General features: G+C 42.7%; 1 protein-coding gene across 2 annotated transcripts in view; it reads left to right on the forward strand.

The window, feature by feature from the left end:
- Positions 1-474: 474 nt before the first annotated feature.
- ubl3a (ubiquitin-like 3a) overlaps positions 475-23188 on the forward strand; it is a 35802-nt gene continuing 13088 nt past the window's right edge. The window contains exons 1-2 of one of the 2 annotated variants that reach the window (XM_080483268.1): positions 475-534; positions 764-1308. In XM_080483268.1, the coding sequence (XP_080339394.1) occupies positions 1282-1308 (27 nt within the window). In that variant the 5' untranslated portion in view covers positions 475-534; positions 764-1281. Of the gene's footprint in view, positions 1309-23188 lie in introns of both variants that reach the window. The other variant, XM_080483267.1, reaches the window with a different exon arrangement.

Consider the following 23188-nt stretch of genomic DNA (forward strand, 5'->3'; position numbering starts at 1 on the left):
TAATAATAATAATCTCCAGGATGAATAATGCAATATTGCAAACTTAGAAGCTTCTTTTTTACAACCATCATTTTATAGATAGATAGATAGATAGATAGATAGATAGATAGATAGATAGATAGATAGGTAGATATCTGCCCATTTGGGCAGTGGGAGAACATGCAAACTCTCACAAAAAAAACCAACTCAGAATTGAAGACATTTTCGCCATGAGGCGATGGTACTCATAAATATAGGATGCAAATAATAAATATCTTTGATCCAGTCTGAAAGGTTGGACAGTTACAAAACACAGAAAGGTGAGGATCAGACATGAGGGAATCCAGGGGGCTTTACAAGGACTTGTATAATTGGACTTGTTAATTTCGTTGTACTTGTATGAGGACAATAAAAAAATTCTATTCTATTCTATTCTATTCGCCACAGAAAGGAGGAGACTACACTGAAAAGCGTCAGAGGAAGTGTGTGTTGTGTGCGTGTGTGTGGAGCTTGACAGTGGTGTGAGGCTGGATGACAGCTGAACAAGCCGTAAAGGTACAGCAGTCCGTAACAACACTCACACACACACACACACACACACTCACGTTTTAAAGACACGGACCGACACATTTTCCTCCTGCTGCGTCTTTTCTCTCGCAGCGGGGCGCTGGTTCGAATCCACCCGAGGACGACCACCGTTCACCTTGAGGATATTTTTTTTTTTCTCTTTATTTCAGTTTTTCTTTCATTCTTTTTTTATTTTTCTTTCCTTCCTTGTCACCAGGAGAGGCAGCGATCCGGATGTGCCAGCAGCGTTGGGCTTTCTCTCGCATGGCGCAGGCACCTTTCAGCGGAGCAGGATACTGTTGATGTTCGGAGGGTCGGAGGAGGCCCTCGGGTCGACAGCAAACATTAACCCCGCTCCCCGAAATTACTGACTGCCGTGGGAAATAATCAACGACATGATTGTGCAATAGAAGAAGAAGAAAAAGAAGAAAAAGAAAAAGAGGAAGAGGCAGCGTCTTGACTACCTCCGTGTTGTGACTGTGGACCGAGAGAGAGAGAGAGAGAGAGAGAGAGAGAGAGAGAGAGAGAGAAAGAGAAAGAGAGAGAGAGAGAGAGTCACCGGGGATCGCTTGTGTTTCCAATCCGACGAAGACGCGTCTTTCTGGGGCTTTGGGAGCTCCGACGAGCGCACGGGTGGAAAAGGGGGAAATATCTCCCAGAGTGTGTGTGTGTCCTTGTGTGTGTGCATGTGTGTGTGAGAAGACCTTTCGAGGATCGGGATAAAAAAGCTTCACCATGACGGCCAGCACCCCAGCGGACATGGTGAGAGACATTTCAACTGTCACTTCTTCCACACTTTGCCATTTACATCCAGTCATTTACTCGGGGGGGGGGGGGGGGGGGGGGGTCGACCAACACTGATGGCACTTCTGCTTTCCTGGAGCTTCAAAAAGGCCCAGTAGGACTGACAAAATACAGAATGTAAAATACACCGCTGTCTGGCCTGTCTGAGCTCACTGTGGAAAGAGGATGCTGCGCTTTAACTCAGATGAGGTCTTTATCAGTGCGCAGACAGGTTTGACCGCCTTCACGAGCCTATAAATCATTTATAAGCCCCATTATCTTCCATCTTGCTCAATTTCAGTTTCCACTCACTTCCTCCAAGGTGAAACACTTGAAACAACAAGTAGATATTCATTGTTCGGAGTTGCTTACATCTTTGTGTGGCGAATAAAACAGGAGGTCCAGCACATTGTGGATATAGTAAACAAAAGATTTGATTAATGGATTTGACGCTCATCAAAGAGATTGTGTTTAGATTTGGGTTTGCCACAGGAAGATATGTTTCGTTTTTGAATAAATTCAACATAAAAATTGTAATTTGACTAGTAAAGTTATATAGTACAGCAAATGTACGTGAAGGGACTGCATACTGTGACAGTCCTGAAGCTGGTAACTGCTCAATATAAGAGTTCTTGCTAAGTTACCCACTGTGGTGATCCGTGAGTGGGATTCATACCAGCAAATATCCAGTAACAAGCATCCTTCTTTAGCCTCTAAGTGATGGCTGCCTCCCCTGAAACAAAACTTCACATTATTCAGAAAAAAATGTCTTTTAAATTGTGGAGGGTTGATTATAAAGACACTTTAGACAAGCATGAACTGGCTCCTTATGAAACTTATCTGAGCAAAGGGCAGCTCACACCCCGGACAGGTCACCATTTAGTAATTATTTAAAGTAAGTTAGTTATAGCTCCGTGTGTTATGTCATTGACTACAGTCAAGAATTCATTAACGGATTTGCACAACACAGAAAGGACTGAAGAATGCTGGCTGCCTCAAAGCTTTCAGAAGTCGATCTTTTATATATTTTTGTGTGGAAATAAATAGAAGTAAATGTCCCAGAAATGACAGCTTGATGGAAAATGTTCCAGATTTCTTCCCGGCAGTTTCAATATCTTATTGTTTGACTGTCCTCTCATTAATTGATAAAAGTGAATGGCGGTCTGGAAAATAGACTTTATTAGTCGGTGGTATATTAATTAAACCAATCAAACAACCTGTGTAGTCCGGCACTCACAGACTCACAGATCAAGGTTATTTGCTTGGATTTGTTTGTCGTGGAATAACACTGGGATCTCCAGTCCGGCCATCCTGCTGTCTCCACTCTGACGTTTACTTTGTAGTCACTGTTGATCCTCCAGGATCATAGAAAGCATGCCTGGAAAGAAATTGGAATTTGGTTTCCTAGGTGCTCATTTTCCGCTCGTGTTGACGTTGGTACAACCTCAGCCTGTTGTACCCGCTGATGTGGCGGCTCTTCAGAAAGGGGTTGAACTGTGACCTTAAGCTCGTGGCCATCATCAAGTGTCTGCCAAGGTCTACTCTTTCAATCACTGTCCTCAAACGAGACGTTAACCTGCTTTAGACTAGCTGTCTTGTGGTCAATCATGAGTTCGCATCATAAAGACTTGCCTCAGCCCTCAATGAGGAAGCGATTACACCATTTTAAAGATCAATAAATGGCATTTCAATGAGGTCAGCAAATTTCAGACACAATCTTTTCCCTCTGTTCGGCAGTTTTACGCTGTCCATCACCTCGGTTGGTCCATAGTGTCGCTAAGAATACTTCATGGTCTATGTATAGACAGGATAAAGCTCGTAATGTGCCCCTGTGATGTCGAGATCAGCTCCCCCAGCTGGTCCTGTGCTCCTGCCTGACCAAGTTCAGCTGATCCCCTGAACAGCAGGTCCATTATGTTGTCAGGATGTTGAGATAATGCTGCGAGGACGTTCAATGTCAGCCGCCCTCGATGTATATGTGGTGCGGTCAGAGCTAAAGCATCTAAGTATGGCACATTGTAAGGAATTCCCATAGATTAGGGATATAATCATGTGTAAAATCTACTGTTTCCTGACTTGTTATGACTCGAGATCAAATCCTTGTGGATCCCGGACAGCCTTCATTGAAGGGTCTGTGTGATGCCGTCAGATGTTCATGGACGTACGTGGCTCAAAACTGTCCACACCACTGTTATGGTTTCAGTAAATGGTGACTTTAATATTCTCCTTAGATTAATACAAATAGCCAAAATAAACTTTGTGATCATTTAACTCTCTGAAATCGAGCTTCCTGTTGAAGTTTCTTTAAGCTCTGAATCATTGCCAGCTGGTTTATAGCTCAGCCCCATTTGTGCTCTGAGAATTTCCCTGCAGGGGAAGTATCACATTATTATTTCATCGTTTATCGGCACAGTCAGGCATAAAGTTCAATTCTTCAATTGGAAAGTAATAATATGTATTTTTTTTTCATTTCTACAGTTTCAAAGTAGTAATATTTTCTTCACCAGTCAATTGTCAGACATTGTTTTAAAGTCTTTTATTCATGCCAGATCTGCTGACTTTAGGCTCACCCCTATTAACATATGCCTGCAGCAGTAATATAAAAGTCAAATTCTGCACATTAGTAAGACGTTTCAGGTTTTCTAATCTTCAGAACAATTGCTTTATCCTCATGGCATGGCTTAATCTATGCATCAAACTCACTCCTTGCATTCCCCAAGGAAATTTCGGGAGGAAATATCAGCTATCAGCGTTTAGCCGAGATCCCGTGAGGCTGAAATCTGCAATAGGACCCCCCCCCAAAAAAAAAAATCTTTCCCAGCCTGTGGAAGGAGCAAGTGTATACACACAAGCTTATAAAGGCTGTATAGAGTGGGAGTCAGAGTAGGAGGAGAGGAGATTGCTGGTGACAAACACTGTGGGTGAATGAATCTGAGGAAGAATAGGAGAAGGAATAGTCATGCCTCTTGAGAATGGAGGATGGGATTTTTTTTCATCTTTCAAAGAAAGAAAAGAGAGGAGGGGTTGATGGATAGAAAGACTGTGAAGGATGGGTGCAAATTGCCTTTCTCCGGTCAGACCTCAGAAGTGCTGACAGCGTCAAAATAGTCCTTGTGGAAACACTGGGACACTTGGAGCCGAGGTCTGGTGTGAGTTTGTACATTGCAGGTATGTGTGTGTTCAAACATCAAGAGACGCGCGAGAGAAAGCCCAGGAAGAGGAGAAGAATAAAGCACCCCAGTTTAGATAAGACCCGCTGAATGAATCCACTGCAGACAAGACTGAGAAGTCCCAGAGAGCAGAGAGTGAATTTCAAACATCGGCCGCTTGATATATGTCCCACCACAGCAGACAAGGCGGGGAGATCCGACTACAAAGACACGCAGACGCAAACACACCCATTCCACTTCATCTTCCAGAGTTTATCACCTCCAACTTCTGCGCTTGTATTTGACTAAATAATCCTGGGTAAAAGGCATTTAAATTCACCTTTTCACTGTTTGTTGATTGGTAGATTGATTGAAAGGAAACATTCGGTTATTTTGAGGCCAATAGCCAAAAAAGTGTCTCATCCTTGTTTTTACTTATTTTGGAGACTCCTCACTGAACTTTGAAAACAGGTATGGGACATTTCCATAAACAGTCAGTGGCAGTTAGTGTTAGTTACACCAAGTATCCAACAAAACATGCCACACGCAGGCGTATCCACGATCAACAATGAATTAACTGCATTAAGAACCCAGTGGGAGCCTTTAATATAACTTTTCATTAACCTAACAGTGTGGCTTCTCCTCCCTTTCAGAGGAGGTCACACGTAATGCTGATATGATAGAAAGATATCGAGCCTGTTGGCACACACACTCCCTCATAAACACAGCAGGGTAGTATTCAGACACCCCGTCATTTGTGCCCTGGTGAGAACATGTTAATTTGTGTTGGAGGTGGCAATCACAGGCGTGAGTCAAACAGGCCAGGAGGTACGAGGGATTGTTTTTTTTTTCTTTTTTTTTTCTAACCCTTCTCACGTCAGCTGATATTATTCATGTGCAGTAATCGGCAGGTTTGTGAGGATTGGAAATTTTTGGAGCTGCGTGGGATCCTAAATGCTGATTTGAAAAGATAACTAGAATTACTGCACATGTGTACGTTTGTACCATTTACGATGTAGATAGGATGCCAGGCCACGGGTTGACATTGCCGTTTGATTTTGTAATGAAACGACACACATGTGCACAGAGAAAAATACGCTATAAATATTAACAATGATGCGTATACAGACATTTGTATGGACAGACGATGACGTTGGTATTGCAGGTGACTCTCAACTATAAAACTACCAAGGGAAGGAGAATATGGACTGGGAGTCGTGCCACTCTGGAGGCCACCATTGTTGTTGTTGTCCGTCTGGTCACTTATGTGCAGTTGGAGTGTTTACTACGGCCGTGGCGTGCACGCAGCAGCGGCAATAACAAAAAGTTCCGTTTTCCCCCGTTTCCACAGAGCCAAAGCATTTTCTAAAAGTTCCACCTTGGGATGGAAATATTGTTAATGAAGTTTCTTCAAGTGGGCTTTAATGTGTGGTCTTTCTAAGTTGAATTTGTCACACAATGATGATTGTAGCCATGTTTTGTTTATTTTTTTCCCACATTATTGTCCATTTTTAATGTGTCATCATGTTCCTTTATCTAAGACATAATATAATACATGATGCTTCAGTATAATGGAGGAAGATGCTCTCTAAACCAGCTGGAGTGACACTGAATTTTATATTGAATAAATATAATAACATTAATCCATCCGAGTGATCTTGTTATAGTAGTATACCTGATCATTTTCTACATGTTATTGTGACATGTCACATTGCCTCGGCTGAAAAACAAGCGTGAATCTGAAAGAATTTAGTTTGACATCATTGAAGATTGGAAAAAAAAGCACAAAAAAACAATTGTTTGCGTTCAGTTAAAAAAGGATAAATGTAGGAGTCAGTTTAACTCAATCATGAACAATTTACTGAAGACTTTAATGTTATTTATAATTTAAGGATTACTTTAACTGAACTACTGTGAATGTTGAAAAGCTAAACATCTGTTCTGTGGGCTGTATTTTAGTTACCTGCGTCAGTGTGCAGCTTAAAGCCACTCTGTGTGTGGCAGTCAAAGCAGCTCATTGTTCATTCCCACACTGACCTCTCAGGCTTCACACACACACACGCACACACACACACACACACACACACACACGCACATGCCTACACAGACGGACACAAAGGAGTCAAAGGTCAGGGTTAGAGGTCAGCGGTGTGTCGGTCACAAATGAAGGGACAATGGATGGGGAATCCTCGCCGCTGAAATCTGCACTCCCTGTCCTTATTCCAACTTGAGCTTAGCTCAGCATGTGTGACGCCGAGCGGCCAGAGACGGGGAGACGGGGAGACGTCCACATGTGTTCTTCAGACTCAGGCTGGAGCTGCTATCAAGGCTTTGATTGACACGTTTATAGAGAAGGAGAGAGAGAGAGAGAAATAAAACACTACCTCATCCCGACAGTGCCAGTTGGATGAAGCATGTCGGTGGATATGTGTGTGTTACTGATGCCATGTGTCGCCAATCTGAGTCACAGATCGGGATTACATCATCCCGCCCCGGTGCAGCAGTTGATATATTGACTCTGACACTGTCACATGTAAGCCTCGGAGAGCCATGGAAAGTTCTGACGGCGGCTCTGAAGGTGCAGGAGATGTACTCCAGTCAGATTACTTTTAAACGTGTCAGGAAAATGGTGACTTGCTGCCGAAACGCTGACAGATTGTGTAACACAGCAGCGAGAATCCTCTCCCGGGATGACTGACCATTTGTACTGGTTTAATTTATGTAAACAAGAGTTTTTCTGATCTGTTTCTACAAGGTGTATTTTAAAAAAAGATTTTATTTTCTTATTATTGGTAATCTGTGAGGACATGCTTCGTCCTGCCAGTCGTATTTCATTCTCAATGTTTACGCACAGTAGGAGAAGAGCTTTTGTCAGAAATGTCCAGTTAATCCTGTGTGGTTGTGTAGTTTATTCAATGGTATTGATGCATGTCTGCAACACCAACAGGAAGTCCCATTGAGAACCTCTCATCCATTGATCGCTTATGTAACGTTCTTTTTTTTTTTTTTGCCGATGTCTGTCTGTGTGCTCTCCATTGTGGCATGTGTCTGGGCATGTGCACCCTGTGTGTTGTCCTCTAGAAAAAAAAAAAAAGACACCCCACTGTACTCCAGCTGACAAATTACTGTTCACAAGTCAAACATTCAGGAGCCAATACAAGTAACCTTACCGAAGGCTATGAATGCTGTGTTTGCAATAATGAATAGAGAATAAAAAAAAAGTAGTGCTGTATGCTGCCTATACAATTAGCTCATTCTATTTAGTTTTTCTTTGGATGTAATACATTGAATTCATTTCACAGCTGTTATGTTCATCTAATACCTTGGTTTTATGCTCTTGAAAGCAGAAAACAACTTTTGCTCTTAAAGAGACGTTAACTTATTGTCCTGAGGAAGTCTCATCAAACAGATCATTGGATTATTGGGCGTGTGCAGTACGTAGCTTCCTCGCTCACTTCTTTATGTGAACGCTTGCAACGGATAATCAAGTTATAGTTGGTGCGTGTGTCTGTGTGTGTCTGTGTGTGTGTCTGTGTCTGTGTGTGTGTGTGTGTGTGTGTCTGTGTGTGTCTGTGCTGGTGATAATTTATGTTGGATCCAGATCTCATAAAGCAAGCTTTAATAACCTTCAAGATGAAATCTTAGCAGCGAAGCCAAGCTATCACATTTCCTCATTCCTCGGGCTTGTAAAAGAGACTCTATCTCTTTTGTTGTTAGTTTGCATTTCTGATTAGTCCGGCGACAAGACTGAATGGTCCTGTGAGTGACTCTGAGGTTTTCTAAGCAAGAAGTCAGTGTGTGCATTGGGATAAGGCCTTACTCTGCTTAAAATCCCCCTTTTCTCGGCAGTCAGTGTTGGCAGGTATGGCTCTGTGAAGGCTGAGGAATGTGTTGAAGTCCTTCACTGTTTTCAGCCGTCTCTCTCTCTCTCTCTTTCTCTCTCTCTCCAGGAGAAAACGTTTGGTCTTTCTCTTTCTTGACAATGCAAAACCACTTCATAGTTAAGGGCAGTATTAATAAGAAATGTTGTTTCCAGAAGGCTGATTACTGATTTTCTGAAGATTTAAGCTCTGTTTTAAAAAAAACAAAACAAAAAAAAGAAACGCCCAGCAACAGTCCCTGTAGTCTGCGTGCTGGACACCGAACACCTCAGGGCAGAAGCAAAGTGAGGACACTCTTTTGCTTTTACGTCAAATGTTACGAAGTTCAAGCTGGACACAAATGGGTGGGTGTAAATGTGAGTGACGTGAAATGCCATGCAAAAAAATATTTTGTAGACAAATTTATGCTTGTGTGTTTTTGCATGAGGCGAGCAGCGAAGGCACAACCTGTTCTTCCTGTTAAGTGTTTGCCGTCGGTGTCGCCGGCGGAATAACTCCCACACCAGTTTACTTTTGCTCCAGATTGAGCTGCATCCTAAGGCCATTGTTTGCATGTAATGATGTTGTGCTTCTGCTCCTGGAACGGTGCCATTTTGCTCCCCTATAGCCTTCCGTTAAGTGTGACCAGCCAGCTAGGACCATCCAATTATGTTTTCTGAAAACTGTTCCCTCGCGAGTGTGAAGCAGGCCTTCCTCACATTGGCGCGGATGTTATGCGGAAGGCTGATGATTAACTGTAGAATGGAAACTCCTGTACAGGTTAAAAACGCACAATATCTTGGGCGTTGTGGCAGATGACAAAACATGCGTATCAAAGTTTCAAATGAGGAAAAAAAACCCCACATTGGCAGCTTTTAATATGTCTTAAAGGCTTTCACTTGAGTTTCTCTTTTCTCTTTTGAAATGTTAAAGTTATTATTCTTGAATCAAGAAGTGTGACCTGAGCTAATGGTTAATTTAACTTGGATTTCTGAGCTTCACTTGCATCCCCAAACTGCATCCTTGAAGCCAGATTTAGAAAATGATCCTCATTATTATCTGGATTTAAGACTTTAATAGGAAGACTTTCAATGTGTGTCAAATAATGTGGGTTAATCCATGTGTTCTGTACAGCAACTGAACTCTGGGACGTCAATATTAGATTCAGTCACGACCTTCAGCAACACAAAACGGGCAAATCGACAGGTTTATGGTCCAAACAGGAGAATTAGAAGAAGAGTGGTTGGAAAAGAGCACGCTGGTTCAGTGGTTTACTCCGTCACCTCGTATTAACCCCGCTTGGCTTCTGGTCTGGGGACGGTCTGTTTAAGTCTGTTTGTTCTGACCCTGTTCTCCCTAATCTCAACTCCACGACCCTTGAGTATAGAAGACGGGTGGATGAAAGATGAGCAGTCTTAATAGAGGGATTAAATCCTGTCGGCGGTGTCAGCTGGTTGAATTGAGACACTGAAAAGAGGAAATGAATTTGGCGTTGAGCAACACAACACAACCCCCTTAAACTGGACTTGCGAAAGAACGTGCAACACAACCTTTTAGCTCATTTCTTATAAACGATTAAGCTTTTTCTGTTTCACCGCATGGTGACCAGTACATTTAGGTGATAGATCTTGTATTGTGGTGGAATAGCTGTATTGCTTTTTGGCATTACATTTGTTATTGACATCCTGCATAAATAATTTGCCAAATCAAAAAAAATACATAAACCATATTGATTTCAGCTTTGCACCAGGAAATAATGGTATTGACCTTCACGCAGTCTCCAGTTTTCTAGTGACGACAACAAAGAGGATCTTCACACACAGCTATACTGTTTTTTCCTGTGTAATTTGAATGAATCCAAAACAAAAACACTCGGTAGAAAATAAACTAGTATTTCCCTGTACGTCCACATGTTGAGAACAAGAGTGTGTATGTCTGTGTGTCGGAGAGAGAGGGAATGGGGGGGGGGGGGGGGGTGTGGTGTTTGACTCGCTCAATAAAAGGAGCCTTTCAGCTGCACTGGAAACAATTTCCAGCTGAGGGGACATTTATATTAAAGCTGGGCTTCGCCAGCACAGACTGTGTGTGTATGTGTGTGTGTGTGTGTGCGTGCGTGAGTGTGCGTGTGCGTGGGTGTGTGTGCGCAAATCAACTGTCTCTCCCCCTGGTCCACTTTGGGACTGGCCGCTGTTTCCATATCGGTGCGTAAATCTGCCCTGAAATTCAAATGTCCTGTGCCAACGCAGTCAGACAGACAATACGTACGGAGGGAATTAAGAGGGTCATCGCTGGAGCTCTTTCGGTCCCAGACAGGACAGACGTGAGCTACGGGGCAGTCATTCAAAGGTCAAGCTTCATTTCTGTTCCAGCAGGATCCAACAGGATCAGCTCGCCTTCGCTCTTCATACTTGCGTCTGCAACGCAAAACCCAAGTTGTAGTTGTCGATCAGGAAATTTTGGTTTGAAAGTGGAATTAGAACGTAATTAGTTGAGAAAATGAAGTACGTGTGGCGTAGGGGTTAGTTCTGCCTCAGTTCCTTCACAGTCAGAAGGGACAAGGTTTTAACCTGCTGGTTCTCCGAGACGTACGTGACTCTGTGCATGTGTGTGGTCATCTGTTTCTGGTGACCTGTCCAGGGTGTAACCTGTCCTCTGCACAGTGTTTACTGGGATTCGCTCCCGGTCCTCACAACTGTAATTTAAGCCTTCTTTACACGACAGCGTTTTCGAGTGGAAACAGGAAACTTTCGTGGTGTTTTTGGTGCTCGGAACCGCTGGAAATGAAAACTTTTTGGAAAATGGCCTCCGAAGGTGAAACTCTTCAAAAACTTTTCGAAAACGGACATCATTTTCGCAACGTTGCCATGTAAACGCAAACATTTTCTGAGAAGAAAATTCTTTTGAAACATAGTGGTGTAAAGAGGGCTTAAAATAAATCATAGATAGTGTGAAAGGGTTTTTGTAAGTAAATCCAGCTCAGCTTACAATTTCAGTGTTTGACTGTCTAAATAGCCTCACAGATAATCAAATTGAATTAGTGCTACATATACTGCATTAGTTTCCATTAGTTGAATACATCGCTGGTGGGTGTTTCAGGTTATCTGGGCAGTTTTTGTCTTTTTGTTCTTCAAAGAAGAGAATCTAAGGACTCCATTAGAAATGATTAGGCTCAAAAGCTCAATTCAAAGTGTGCCTGCATGAAGAGAAACTCGCAGCCAGACCATATTCTGCACGTTATGTTATCTCCACCTGCTTGCCCATTTGGAGACTACGAGCGGAGGCGTCCTTCTTCTGATGCCAGTGGACTTTTTATGAAATTGTTTTGGACAGCTGCTCAGCCTCTTCACAGCTCATTGCTGCGGCAAGGATCTCAAAGCGATGCATTTTGTTATAAATGAAGAAGATTAGCCCATAGTGGTGGTTTTCAAACCGGGTTCCGGATTACCCTCGTGATTTAGACGTCTCCACTCCAGTCCAACACACCCAACTGGATCATTGTGAGCCCCCAGTGGAGCCTCACAATGACTGCTTATATTAGACCCTCCATCTTCAATACTGCTTTATCTAACTCAGGGTCACGAGGGGGCAAATGGCAATTCACATGCACTGCCTGGTTTTGGACTGTGAGAGTAAAAATCTGGCAAAGTCGACACTGAAAGCCCTCTTAAGTGCTCAAACTACTAGTTTATCTTGAAAAGAATAGTTAAACTATAGCTAAAGGAGGGTTAATTATTCATTTGCCACCACCTGTATTCGTGTCAGTTTGGTTTAGTTACATATTAAGATGTATGAATGACTTGCAGCCATTCTTTTGTGCTAAAATTACCGGCATTCATATATTTTTTGGGGTGGGGAGATTAATCGGGTGTGTGTCTTAAAAGAAACATAACGGCTTGTTTGTTTGTATCTGTTCGATGTAACCAGCATTTTTAATGGAGTGATGATGATAAATGTGGGTGAAATGATGCATGATGCACCACAGCAGTGCTATTTCTACAGTCAAGGATCAATAAAAAATGGATTTCAGCAGGTATAAAACTTAATATTACAGAACAACTCAGAAAAAAAGTTTTCATGTCTTTTTTGAAGGGAAGTCATCATCTTGATTAGTGTACCGACATTTAGCAGAGTGAAATGCTCAACATTGCGAATTCAATTACAGCCATACAATTTGATCTTTAGTAAAAACATTTACCAATGTCAGTTTGACATATTGAATTATTAACACACGCTGCTTAACTCAAGAAACGCACGGATGCTTTTGAAATATTCTAATTCTATGTATTAATTTATTCATTTTATTTGTCAGTGAGAGAAAAAAACTGACTCTTAAGACCAAAGAAAAATGTTTTTCTGTGTGTGCTTTGAAACAAATGCACATATGCAAATTATTACATAAAAAAAGCCGACAGTGTTTACCCAAAATAGCTTCATATAACTTCAGTATGCAGTCTTAAAGGTCTTCTTTTTCTTTCCTCTCTTTTCACAGCACTGGTATTTCACCACCAAATCTAACAAAACAAACTATTTGAAACAATGACGAGCTTCTGTTGAACAGGACGTGACGGTATATTTGTCAACCGTTATGAAAGGAGCGAGGAATTGGCAGGAAGTGCTTCGTGCTTGTTTAGGTCGCTGTAATGTCAGGTGGATTGATATGATCTGCCTCCTTTGTTTCTTGTCGGGCTTGTGGATCCTCAGGCAGACGTGGAGACACAATGGGGAAAAATAAGCAACGAGGAGCGTTGAGACTGTGGTCGGAGAGGAGTTAAAGATGGAGCTCAGAGAGGAGGGATTTGTGTGTGTGTGTTAGTGAACACTGAGCATGCAGAGAGGGTATATTTGGCCTTCATGCTGTCTTGCACAAATTTGTCACTGCACGTTGAATGCTACGGAGCAGTCTAACTATGAAACTAGGAATATTTCTAATGATCCTGTTTGGGGTTTTGTTCGTGTTTGAGATGTGTGTGTGTGGTCTTTTCTGAACAAGCTCGCAATAATGAACTCCGGGACCTTGGACTAGAAAGATAGAAGGTGTTTTTACTCGTTTCAAACAACGTCTTATCTTCAGGGAAGCACCAGAGTTTACACTCACGCAGCAGACGTCAGATGTCAACCTATAGTTTTGTTTAATTGCACATTTCTGTGAAGTGGCTTCCCTGTGACCAACAACACTTAACTAATTATGTGGTTCAAGCAGCGTTCGCTGCCTCCTAAGTTGGTCTTCTGGGTTTTAAAGCCGGGATGTTTATGGGTGAGTAAAGCCGGCACATTTTAGCTAAGTTTAGCAGACTTCCATTTAGCCAGGGACAGACTCCTCAGTCCGTTGATCCTGTTACAGTTACAGTTCATAGAGTGCAGTTTAAAGCCCACTCCAACCGTGGAGGCTCAGAGGTACGGTAATCCTGTTTGATTTTTAAACTAAAGGTCAAAGCGTTGAGTAAACGGGGCCGCATCTATGGCTACACAGTGTGCTCCTCTCCTTGTTGCTCCCGGGGAACACGTGCCTGGAACATCCTTTTATTATTATTACGCCGTATGGAGGTAAACGTCTTGATTGCGGTCACGCAACAAGCAGCACAGCTTCCCCTTCTTTTTTAATGAAACAGGATTTGTCAAAGATCATGGTCACCCCCGCCGCTGCACTGCTCCTTCCTGTTGTTGCTTGTGCAATTTTGTTTCTCGTCTGCACTCTCTCACCATTGAGGCTCCTTTTTCCTGTCGTCAACACCACAAGCGGTGGAAACGCGGCTGTAAAAAAAAAAAAAAACGCACGCCTTACAAACTGCAGACACAGTAACTAATTTCATGTGTAATTCTATCTTGTTTGAATACATCTCGTGATGTTTTTTTATCGACAGTGCCTACAGGCAGTAATCACCCGCGTTATTCTCCTTGTGGAGAGACATTTACACTGGCGAGCTCCAAAAGAGAGGCAGCTGCATTGTAGAGGATCCCACCCACCATGCGAATCATCTGAAGGAGAAAGAAGCTATTAAAAAAGCTTTTCCGAATAGAGTTTAAGTGTTATTTGAACAATGGAGACAAATTCTCGGAACTCTGATCAACTTTGATCATTGAAATGATTCATTTTTGATAAGAATGTTCACGAAATGTACTTAATTTAAAGTGAAAAATAGATTCCTCCAGCAACATAAGATCATAATATTATAGTACACAGATTGTATTGGTCATTTGTAAACATTCGCAGCACATTTTAACGCTGTAATAACGTTTCAGGTATCAGATGCGAGGAAAATGTGGCCATCAATCTGTCAAATTCCATTTCATAATTTTCATTCTGTTTGTGTCTGTCCATGTGTGCCTGAGTTGTATTAGTAATACTTTTCTGTGCTGTACTGTCTGGTGTATTCCAGCACAGAGGGCATCTTTGCTTGCCAGCGAGCTCTGTCCATCTCTCTCTCTCTCTCTCTCTCTCTCTCTCTCTCTCTCTCTCTCTCTCTCTCTCTCTCTCTCTCTCTCTCTCTCTCTCTCTCTCTCTCTCTCTCTCTCTCTCTCTCTCTCTCTCTCTCTCTCTCTCTCTCTCTCTCTCTCTCTCTCTCTCTCTCTCTCTCTCTCTCTCTCTCTCTCTCTCTCTCTCTCTCTCTCTCTCTCTCTCTCTCTCTCTCTCTCTCTCCCTCCCTCCCTCCCTCCCTCCCTCCCTCCCTCTCTCCCTCCCTCCTCTCTCTCTCACAGACACACGCCAACATTCGCATGTGCACGCACATCGTCTCTCCCACACACACAGTCAGCGTCACGTGAGCTGTGACTGCAGGGCTGTGCTCTTTTCTGAAGGAGAAAAGAAACGCAGCGTTGTGGATATAACTGCTGTCTCGCAGCCGTTCCCACTCCCTCTATTCACCCCTTCTCTCTCTTTTACATGCCACATCAACTTGTCCTTTAAATCACCTAATGCGCCTTTTTGTGGAAAGATGAGCACTTTTTATTCCAAGAACAACAAATTCACTCTTCTGCGGGCCTCAAACCCAGGAGGACCGTACGCAGCGAAATTAACAAGGCTTGTTTTTTTTGTTTTTTTTTCATCCTAATAAATGGCTAAAATGTATGAATATGTTTTAAAGTCGTTTACGTTTGAGTTATGCTTCGGTATGTTGATGTTTGCGTCAAGTACAGGGAGAAAGACTGTGCTGTGAAAGGACAACCTGAAAGGTTACAAATCAAGTTAATCCTGACTGCAGGGCATCAAATACATACCGCTGGGGAGACCACCTAGGAAAGAGGATAGGGGTGGGAGGAAGGAGGAAGACAGAGGTCACTGTGGAGTATATAGCTGTCTGGGGGGTGGGGGTGGGGGGGCGCATAGTGACGCTTTACATGACTCCAGGGTTTTCACATAGCAGGGGGTCAGGAAAACACGGAGGAGGGAGTCACCTCAGCGAGACACCCGTGAGGGAAGTGAAAGGGGGGAGGAGGAGAGGAGAGCGCACAGGACTGCCACAGAGCAAACGGTAGGATGAAGGAGGGGAAGGACAGGAGGTCCATCCACACACTGTGTGGTCCCTCTGCTCTGACACTGTCCACATGAGCTGCTTTGGCTTTTAAGTTTGTCGACCTAAAGGTTGCTGGTCTTTCCAGTGTTCGACTATCAGGCACAAGAAAGTCCTTTTTAGCATCATTTAATATGTATAATATATATATATGATATCTTTTCCATTTTAATAGTCATTCATGGCTTTACCTGTTCTGATTGTATAGATAAATGCATACAGTTTCCTGTAAATGATGTTGTTTTATTGGAGTGGATAGAAGAATGTTGGTGAGTGAACGTGAACTGATTTGAGTTGTCTCTTCAACCAGTTCGTGAACTGATTTGAGTTGTCTCTTCAACCAGTTTATTTCAGAACAAGGGGCTCCGGCAGATGTGTTCCCTTTCTTTACTGCCTGCATTTCCACAAAAATGTATAATTCTTTTGAATATGGAACGTTAAGAATGTAATTGTAATAACTATCACTGAACAAATTGAATGTTAATAATGTACAATACATGCCAGTTGATTAATTTGTTGATATACGGTTTGCCCCTTTTATGAGATAGTATCCATAATTCTCATTTATCCTAGAAGGCTTATAGTGTTTGTGTGTTTCAGAGGACATTGTAAAGAATTCCGTGAAATGCTGGGGGCGTGGGGTGGGGGGGTGGGGGGGTAGTGTGTTGGTGGAACTTGTGCAGGAGTCATGGAGAGCTGAAGGTGAGAAGGAATGTGTCACATTGTTCATGGAGGTTATACTTCAGCCTTGTGACCTGTCCAGGTTGCATTCGGCCTTTTCACCAGTATCAGCTGGATTGAGCTTCATCTTCCTGCCACCCGAGTGAATAAAGTGGGTGTAGCGCATGGAAGGGTGGATGGTTTGATGATGCAGCCACACATAATAAAGTGAATCACAATTGCTGTGTGAAGAATGAATAAAGAGCAAGTCGTGGGTGTGCGACTGACGTTTTCAAAAAGTTACAGAACATTTCAATTTGTGGGAAGGCCTCTGTTTGAGGTTGTGTTTCAATCACCTGGAAAACAGATCTGATGAAGCGTAATTCAGTGTTGCCATTTAGTTTCGAGAGCCAGGACTGTCTGAGAAAAGCCTTTGTCTTCACAGTGAGAGCGTGGCGAGACAATGAGCCGGAGCACGTTTGTCTAACTCTCTGTGTAGGAAACACACCGTCTGAAATTCTTATCGGCTCCAGATGTGTTTTCCCATGCTGACCTTTTAACCTCTGGGTCAAAGCGGGAAACCACAACATTGCTCCTATTTACACTTATTTCTCACCTGTCTTTTTCCTTTGACACGTGACGACGCTCACCGATTTAGTTTTACTGTCCTTTGTCCCATGTCCTGCCTTGAAATTCACTGGGGGAGAGGGACAGACAGCCCGGACGCTGACAGAAGGAAGAGAGGAGAATTGATTGAAGCATAGAAGAGCAATTTCACGTCTCGGCCCACGGCTTCAAAAACCCAAGCCTCAGCAGCGCTTCGCCAGGCATTTCGAGTGTGCACGCTATGTTCTCCTATGTAAAATAAAAGAGCGAAGAGTTAGTGGACGAGCGAAGGAACTAAGTGGATTTTATCGCCTCGTTCACCTTCCTGCTTCCTCGTGTCGCCGCCCCTCTCTGACCTTTGCTTTGTTCTGTCTTTGAGTCTCTTCTCGTTCCCTCTCTCATTTCCCACCTCAGTCCCTCAGGCTCGCCTCCAGAAGTGTCAGCGTTTCCTCTGTCCTCCTGTAGCATCAGACCTCGTCATCACTATCATTGTGTCTGTACAGCATCAGCATTTTAGGGGGGGGGGGGGGGTACAGGACTCTACAGAGCAGCAAAGTGCAGACTTAACCGTTCTAAAAAATCCTTTGTCCCTCTGTCCATTACCAAGCTTGACAACAGAATGATGGCTGTGTAAAACAGTGTTGGAAGTTTACCAGCGGAACATGTTTTGGTTTTAAGTCATCCAATCTATTTTCTCTACATATGCACGTACATGTTCAGCAATATTTGAAAATGTACTTGCGTTGACATGTAACTAGTTCTCCAACCAAAGTCTTTTCACTGCTTTTTATGCAGTGGAATAAATTCATCCAGTTGTTTTTAAGATTTGGTATCACAAAGTATGGGATCAAAACTACTGTCGATGTATTGATTTTTTTCTCCCGACCTCACTGCATTGGACAATTTGGACTGAAAACTTTCAAGTTTCTGTCACGATTTATTTCTTTTGCGTTCTAAAATGTACAAGGTTCGTCAGACAAGATTTCTATTGTAGTTAACAGGTAACATCACTCTGGGGAACTTGCTGTGACTTGGAATCTCAGCGTACTGAAACTATTTGATGGTATCTTTCTAAACATCTGCGAGCCATTTTTGTTTAGTCTGTCCAAACACAAAAGTTTACATGGAGCCAATAACAACTTTTGACAAGTCTCCCTGGTTGACTCACTTTGAAGTTCTCCCCCTGCCTACACTATGTGAACGGATACGGCAGCTGATAAATGTTCCAGTTGTCCTTGAAATTTGGAAATTTAACATTTTTGTAAGTTGAGGGGCAAAGTGGCCTCACTCCCTTAAAGTTGAAAGTTTGTGATTCCAGCATGGCTGCACACGGCAATCTTGACAAGTCCGGGAATCTCACACGCTCAGATTTGCAATGCTTTGATCAACTGGAACCTGCTTGTTCTGTTCAAGACTTCATTTTGTTTTAAAACAGCTTGAATGAAGCATGAAAATTCTAAATGATGCGACTCAAATAACACTGGAAAATAATGTTAAATTGTCTTTTAATTGGTCCTTGTGACGCTTAACTGTGCTGCACCAGGCTTCCTGCCATAGCAGCTCCTGCAGATTCTCTGCCACATCTTTTTGCTGTGTAATGTCCCACACTCCAGTTGGATGAGGATCTCTTTCATTCATTTGTGTACACACACACACACACACACACACACACACACACACACACACACATCTCGCGCCTGTCCTTCCTGCGTGTGGGTTGCCACACAGTAGTTTACTTCAGTTGTGGAGTGATGCACTGTTCGTGTTGTTAATTCATTAGGCCTCGGGGGTGTTAGACAGCCATTTTGAAGTGTGAAGCCTTTCCTCTTAGCGGAGGATCGAGGGAGAGGTGGGAGGCAGCCGTGCGAGGTAAACCTGCATCACCTCTTTGTGACAGGTCTGATCACACCGCGGCAGTGATAGCGGGAGCGTGCGATCAAAGAAACCGATCTGACGTCTATCGTGAGACGGAATCCAGGGACCCGCGCTTATATATGTATGGGTTTCCAGTGAGGCTGCCTGGGAGGAGGGAGATGACAGCATGAGAAGGAGCACTACCTGTTTCTGGAGCGAGGAGAGGCGGCTGATGGATTAAAGGGTTTGCTGGATGTAAATGGTCAGAGGGGGATACTGAAGAGGGGAGGACAGAGAGCAGGGAGCTGTCAGGTGCAGGGCGCGCTGGAAACAGCTGATGTTGCTCGTGACAGGTAGGAGAGGGGAGGGGGAGGAAGCAAAGAGGAGCAGAGTGGATTCTGGCTGCGGTGGGGATGTCATCAGATCAAAGGAGGGGTCTTTCTGAGTGGCAGTACAAAGGGACAAAGGCTTGGAGGGAGATATGAGGCATGATGGGGCAATCGAATAATGAGACATGCGAGTGATTGCGAGAGCAGCTGAGTGCAGCGAGGGAGTTTTGTCAAAAAGTCAGAACTGCAGAGCGATAATGACGCTCGTAGCCCCACAGACTGATACTCCATGGTCGCGGTTAAATTCTGCAGTAACAGATCTGAATAAAAAAAACAAAAAACGCTGCAGTGTTAAATAATCCGTTTTCTTTGTCATTGTGGTATAAATTATACACTTTATAGTCTGTGCGGACGAGGCTTAAATGAGAGAGTCTTTGTGCTTCGTGCTATTGAAGCACCAGAATATGTGAGGCAGCCACGGATGCAAGAAACCGTAGTCCAACGGCGCTATTAGCAGTGCACACTGTGGCCATTAGCTGCTTCTGTCTCAGGAACTTAGCAAGCTGAACCAGAAAGTGCCTCTGATAAAGGCTCTGTGGTGTCGGCTCGTACAGTCTCTCACAGCAGATACTCTCTTTAATGATTAATGGCCCTAATAGAGTACAACAGGAAGGAGACCTGTGTTTTATGGTCACCGAGCAGGCAGGATGTTGGCCTTTTTTTTTTTCCAGAGACGAGGAGACACAGGAAGGAGAACTCAGCTGAGATTTGTTCCCAGGACGTCAAGCGCTTCTCTGTGTGGCTAAAGGGAGAGGCAACAAAACCGTCGAACAACCGTGTCACAGGCTCGTTATCACGGCCCTGCTTTACAAACGCCGTAAAACTCCCAAGTAATTACATGGGCTTTTATTATTTTCTAGACAAACATGAGTACGTGTCAGGTGTTTACATCCTTTGACATAAACCCTTCACTCTCAAGACTAATATAACAGTGATTTAGAACAGCATAAGGCTTCACCTAATACAAAACGTAGATTTCATTGAGCCTTACGCAGACGGGACTGTATCAAAATGCCGTCAAACTTGCTTTTATAAAAGATAGAAGCTAAGACTGCCATTGTACTTGCAACAATACACTCAAGGCACCTCTCGAACAATCAGCCAGTGTGTTCATTTGGCTTGCATATATGAAAACACGTCACCACATCCCACAAATATGAGGGCGCAGTGTTTGAATTTTACAATGGCTTTCCGTGGCTGACATTATGAGGGTTTTGTAGCCACATCACATTGTGCTTGAAGATGTTTGACAAGGCGTTGCAATGGCATCATGGCGGAGCAACTCTGCCCGTCACTAGTGAATGGAAAGGACTGTAACAGCGAATCACTTCGGAGGTTTGTCCTCATTTTAGTTCACCTGTTTACTCTCATAAATGCCTCAAATTCTATCTGGAAAATAAGCGCAACTCATACTTTTTGCAACATATACCAACCTGTAATCACACTTGAAAGGCTTCATACTTCAATTACACTGTCGCTACTACTACTAGTACTACTTTTAGCCAAAACTGTTAGTTCTCATACGTTCACAACAGAAAATGCACAAGATTACTTGTGGGATTAGAGAATATGAGTAAATAAGTCAAATTTTGATTTAGACCAACCCAATGCAAGCTGTTGATATATTGGCTTTTAATCATTTTAAAAGACGTAAGAAAAGCACACAGAACGTCGGTGTTGCCGGTCCGAAATGACCTCAGAAAGGCTTCAACTACTCTGAGGAGGGAACACAGATGTGATGTTACCAACTCAAATCTGAAAATGGAGATCTTGGTGACAAACTGCAGTAAAAGGTCTTTCTGTTGACAAGCTTTTGTGGCACCTTGTTATGTTGTACCACGGGGACTGTCACATAATGTATAACGGACAGAGCAGAACGACACAGTACAAAACAGCACAGATGACTAACTCGCGCCCTGGTTAGCGCAAGTGTTGTCATGGCAACCAGCAGAGCATGACAGTGGGCATAATCATGAGCGTGTGAATAAATCTTGACCAGTCAGATCGGTTGACTGCAGGTTTTATTTTGCTTGTCTCATGTCTCATGATGAAAAAAATGTAAAAAATGAAGCTGAATAAGCTTTGCTGCTTCAATCAGTTTGTTGAAATAAAAATGTGATTGTTTCTACATGCAAATATCATGAGCAACATTTATTTTTATTTTTTTACATTTTCTTCGAGCCTGAGCAGACCATGACTGAGTGGAGCTTGAAATATGATGTGATATACAATACGTCAGACGACTTGCAGGACAAGTCAAGGCCGGGCAGGATAGATGACGCTCGCATGCTATATCAGTGAGTCCAGTCAAAAGTACTGCAGGTTCCTGTGTTCACAAAATACAATTCAATCTTTATTTCCAGAGAAAAGGTGTGAAGGAATACAAGAACGTGATGCAATGAGGGAAGTGTAACTCATTAAGTCCATGTTGCTTTTCATTCCAAAATAAAACAATATTTAGCAAAACTGAATTCAACTTAAAGCTTGAGCCTTTGTATTTCTTTATGTGTTCAGGAATATTATTAGAACACCTATATCTCCGCCTCATTCCATTTTAACAGTCTATATATGTGCTCTTTCGCCTCTTTGATTGTCTCATTCACTATGATATGTTGTGTAACAAGCAGGTACACAATGTTTTGCATATGGTCTCTGTTTTGAGGTCAAAACAAACTGTGACACACCAGCTGTTATAGATACAGGCCCCATAAAGGTGGCAAAGTTAATAATAAACAAATCCCCGTTGGGTCAAGGTCCTTCTGTTGTGTCTTTCCTGCAGTGAAAATGTCCATCGTGTCCCTAAGCAGATGACTCAGTCCCACTAATTTCACCCTAATGAGAGCCTCTGACAAACCATTAAAATTCCTTTCAATCTTTCCACCCGTAAATCATTTAAAATTAAATCAGTTACACGAAATTGTATTTGGCGGATGACACCATTTAAAGAATAATTATTATTGTAAACACATGAACAAATTTCCAGGACAATTATTGGGTTAAATGGACAATAAGCAATTAGAGTCAAGCTAAAAACTTTTGTTTTTAGCTTTCACATCGTTTCATGATAGAGTTTTGAATTTCGGGAAAATGTTGATAGTCAAACAAAGCTAAGAAATTAAGCCAACTTAAAAAAAAAAAAAAAAAGATGTGTCTCAACTTTTTAAAGTTAATTTAAACCTTTACTGCTTTTATTATGAAGACATTCTCCTCTGAATGTAACTTGGCATATTTTTGCTCCTTCAGGGTGAAAACAGACTCCGCTAACTTGATAAGTCCCAGTTAATATTGTTTTAGAGTGGCCCAAAATATTATCCACCTCATTTTAGGGAGGGAAATGAAAGTAACACAAAAAATGTTTTTGATAAAGGGAGCCTCAAAACTCATTACACACACACACACACACACACACACACACACACACACACACACACACACACACACACACACACACACACACACACACACACACACACACACACACACACCAAATCCGTGCCTTAGGCTTTGTTTCTTGTATCACACTTTTATCAGTCAGCCACTGACTGTTACGTAACCACCGTGTGCAGAAAAGGAGGAACTCACGTACCAAAAGTCTATTTCTAAGGGTTTAAGTAAGTATATCGAAGTAATAAATGAAGCTTTTTGACAAAACAAGATTTCTTTTGGAATACCTGATGGAGTGAAGGTGCAGTCTGTGACTCGTGCCTTCAGCCTGTTTCTCCATCATCAAATGCAGCGACTCTCCAGAAAGTATCTCTCTGTATTTTTAACTAAACAAGACAATGGTTTCTTCGTAAAATATTTATGCTAATGGGCTCTTTGCAAAATCACCA

Source organism: Lipophrys pholis (genome assembly GCF_963383615.2).
Source record: "Lipophrys pholis genome assembly, chromosome: 16".
Taxonomy (NCBI): domain Eukaryota; kingdom Metazoa; phylum Chordata; class Actinopteri; order Blenniiformes; family Blenniidae; genus Lipophrys; species Lipophrys pholis.